Here is a 3865-nt window from a genome sequence, read left to right as displayed (position 1 = left end):
GCTGGCCTCAGTGAGGTTTTATCGGCCAAAAATTGGTCTACACAGCTTCGTTTTTTGTCTAACAGACGTATATACACTAAAATGAGCTACATTTCATTTGTCGGCTTGTTTAAAAATTCTAAAATAATTTAATCTTTTGCCTAACTCTCGGTTTTGGTGACAGACCGATTCTTGGCTCCGTCATTGTAGGTCTGCTGGACCACCTTGCATCTGCGACGTGTCAGCAGCCCCCATTCCTACCATACGTGCTGCTGGATGATGAGCCTTAGTTGGGTGGAAGTAGTACATATGTTGCCAGTCAGCGATTCGATGACGAGCGCCAGTGAAAGATACGAAAATGATGTCTTCATCTGGCAACTACCATGGTCTCATTTTCTTTAGGGAATACATTTACAACTAAAGCGACATCGACCGAGAATCATCTAGAGAAGTTCTTTGCGCAGTTGTCTATCGTACCTCAATAAAGATATTAGTTAAGCAAACAGGCGACACCTCCTCCATCTCTCCGCTAGCTTCATGGAACACAGGTAGATGTGGCTGGTAAGCGCTGGAGTGAGAAGAAACACAAAACCATATCATGAGGGAACTATGTTACACCCAGTGTTATGTTACTTGACTCTGTTTTTAACCCAATGTTCCTACAACTAGAAATGAAGACGCGTGATAGACAGAACACTTACAGGAGGCTTCTGCAGATGCGGTAGAATTTCTCAGAGGAATCAGTGACATTGTGACAAAATATCTCCTTAGACGCTGGAAGATTTGCTGACTGGCGTGGATGGGTGGTAAGTGTTTTGCGCACATCGCCGACTATGTTGTGATGTTTGAAGTGGAAGTTTTGTCAAGAGTGGAGGTGCCAATGACTCTCGAAATTAGGAGAAGAGCTACCTGATACTTTAAGTGTTTGTTTAACTTCCTGTTTTGGTGATAGGTCGATTAGGAACTCTGCCATTTCATCCCTGCTGGGCGTTCTGGCACTTGGGCCATACCGGTACCTCCATGCCGGTCTTTTGGTTGACAATGCATATTCTACCGTAATATTTTCCAATCTTTTTCTATTGGGGAGGTCTTGGTATACACACTATCTCAAATCTTTATTTCCACTTTACCTTTGATGAATTTTAATGAAGTTAAAATAGGTTAAGGCAATTTCTTAGGTTTTAGTTAAATTCTTTTGCTTAGTAAATGGTAATTTTTTGATGAGCATGTTATTTTGCGTGGCTACTACGCTTTTTCTGGTTGTACTTCTACTCTATGCTGCACGATATCCACCCAGTCGCACTCTACGCTGTTAAGATATACTCGCCCACGTACTTTGGCCTATACTACTTCGGAGAACATCCGAGATACGATATTGATGAAAATGGCACTCCATTCTGCTGCAAAAACATCCACTTCTAATGTCTCGGTCAATGGGCATCTGCGACAGCTCCTAAAAGAGGACTTACAAGTCTCCTTGGTCTTTCCCAATTACTCCTACCACTTAATCCGCAAGTAGGATATTGATGGCTGAAGCAATACTAAACTTGAACAATTTGGAAAAGCCTATGTGAAGGCATAAATTACGTGGAGGGGTGATACCTCTATCATGTCTCTGTCAGTTGAATGAATGGAACGCAGCTGAGGAGACAAACAAATGGCTGGACAGCACGGCGAACCGGGATCCCATTGACAAGTAGGCGTGGAATGGATGGGAAGCATTTGGCCCCGTAAAACTACTTTAAGTCTTGTGGTTGATTAACCAGTCCTAGCTTTGGGGCAGGGGCCTTACAGCCAGCGACCGAAATGTTATATATCTGGGTCTGGGTTTGCGTTTGGACTTGAGCAGGGCAAAGTTAGTGCATTTCCAGGCACGTCCCATTTGGGGCATAACCGCACGACAGAGATGGCGGAAGTGGGGAGATGCAGCACCATTGAATCAGACGATGCATCCAATGCCGTCTTGCATGGTACAAGGTGATGGTGTTTTGTGGGCGATTTCTTAATAACCATCTACTTTTTGATTGTTGAGGCAGAAAAATGAGCTGAGTCGTGAGGACTACGCCGAAGAGAAGAATGAGGCATTTTGTTTAAATGTGTGCTGTATTCAGCAGGCGTTTCAGTCTCTGCAGTTTGTGCCTCTCACCTGTACTTTCTTAATGTAAGAGGTTACAACATAATTCAAGCTAAATTTGTTCCACAAAAAAAATCTAGACTTGTAAAGTAATAATACATGGGAATTTTTATGATGGTAGGGACGACCTGCTTTTATATCACCTAGCGCACACCTGCTTTCTCCCCTCAATTCTACACCATGGTGCTTTGTTTAAACCAAACCATTTGCTTTAGTATTCTTGTGAGATATAACAACAAAATTTGGCTTAACTTATTTAAAATTTGTGTTTGGATAATTAATTTGTCGACTCAGATGGACACTCGAATATGTGTATTTAGAGATGTCTGCGTTATGAAAGAATGTGGAATCACAAGTCTAGCTTAAAGTCTCATAAAACTGGAGCATTCCAGACAACCACATTGTATCAGCTTGAGACTTCCTCGAGGACAGAAGATAGGATAATAGGCAAGCAGCATGTGTATTGTCGACTTACAGAAGGAAAAAGGCTTACCGGCACAAGCAAAGGCCTCGACCAGTCGGCCTTTTGACGGAGATAAGGTAGTGGAAGCCCTGAATGGCCCTGTTATCAAGACCAAAAGCTAAACAATTGAACGAAATATTACACATATATAACTAACTAGTAGAAGATCTACGGAGCTATCGTTTTGTTAATAAATTCGTGCAGCAGATCAGAGGTGCAGTTTGCAAAGACTGAGGCGTTCACTCAAAAGTGGTGCAAAAAACTTGCCGCTTTTCAAAGGCTTGAATTTAGACAACCTTAAGCTGGATGCAAATTGCAAGCGAATGGATAACGTCATTTAACCACACAATTCTATCGTTGTCTCATGTTCTCCACAAACAAAAAAGCGATAATATAACACGATATCTTCCTCCTTTGCAAAGCTATGTGACATAAAATTCTTGAGTAAATATAATAGCACAATGTTTGAATAGAAGACGTGATATCATTCTAATCCAAACTGTGGCAACCGCTTCTTATGCCCTGCCTTCTTAAACCCCTCAATTTGTTGCCTTGACTTTCTGCTTCATTAGTATCCAATACCAGTCCTCCATCTCGCCTTTATAGATATTATAACGTTTATGCCAGCACTCTTATCGTCTTAAAGTAGGACATGGGTGCAGCATTAGTGATGGTAGTTAGTGCCTCCCATGGAAGTCCCAGAGATGTTCCGAACTTCTGGTATTCTTGATAGAATCACCAATCTATTGTGCAGGATTCAGCGTTGTAAATGGTGGATGAGGCAGAGGTGGTGCTTTGCTGCTCACAAATTGTCAGGCCTTCTTTCTAATAGTATTGTGAAATTTGTGCCACTATATTTCTACACAGTACGCAATCGTCCCTAATATTTTTATCTTTTCAAAATAAGGAACTTGAAGCTTATAAATTTCGTAGAGTTAAAATTAAATGGCAGAATGCATGGTCATATGAGATGCTTTACTCTGGACACACAAGTAGTTGAATATGTCTATAACACCTACCAAACCTGCACCTACAAGTTTTCTTGAATGCGGTGCTCCACGGTGTACTTCTTGCATTTCATCCTCTTATGCGTTCTTCCGCAAAGTTGATTTCAGCAAATTCAGATCCGTAATTTTAGCAGCGCATTTAGACACACTTTGAGGTCGGAAGACAAAAAAGGTTCTGCTATTTTAGATAATAAGATAAATGCCTATGAAATCCTAGTTTTAAAAAGTATATTCCAGTAATTAAATTCCTTTCCGGTACAATTTATCAGGCCTTTTCTGCTA

The 3865-nt window shown here is 41.2% G+C and overlaps 2 protein-coding genes across 2 annotated transcripts in view; both read left to right on the top strand. All coding sequences in view use genetic code 11, as the record gives it.

Moving 5' to 3' along the window:
- EGR_09905 (hypothetical protein) overlaps positions 1-2479 on the top strand; it is a gene marked incomplete at both ends in the record, with an annotated part of 2827 nt that extends 348 nt beyond the window's left edge. The window contains 2 exons of the mRNA XM_024499154.1: positions 2094-2202; positions 2329-2479. Of these exons, the coding sequence (XP_024346438.1) occupies positions 2094-2202; positions 2329-2479 (260 nt within the window). The remainder of the gene's footprint in view (positions 1-2093; positions 2203-2328) is intronic.
- Positions 2480-3265: 786 nt separating this feature from the next.
- The window catches only part of EGR_09904 (hypothetical protein), a gene marked incomplete at both ends in the record, with an annotated part of 4589 nt that continues 3989 nt past the window's right edge, over positions 3266-3865 (top strand). Inside the window, 2 exons of the mRNA XM_024499153.1 lie at positions 3266-3442; positions 3484-3568. Coding sequence (XP_024346437.1) covers positions 3266-3442; positions 3484-3568 — 262 coding nt within the window. The remainder of the gene's footprint in view (positions 3443-3483; positions 3569-3865) is intronic.

Source organism: Echinococcus granulosus, assembly GCF_000524195.1.
Source record: "Echinococcus granulosus chromosome Unknown EG_S00174, whole genome shotgun sequence".
Taxonomy (NCBI): Eukaryota; Metazoa; Platyhelminthes; class Cestoda; order Cyclophyllidea; family Taeniidae; genus Echinococcus; species Echinococcus granulosus.
The sequence above is the reverse complement of the archived record's forward strand: the minus strand, read 5'-3'. Positions and strand labels throughout refer to the sequence as shown.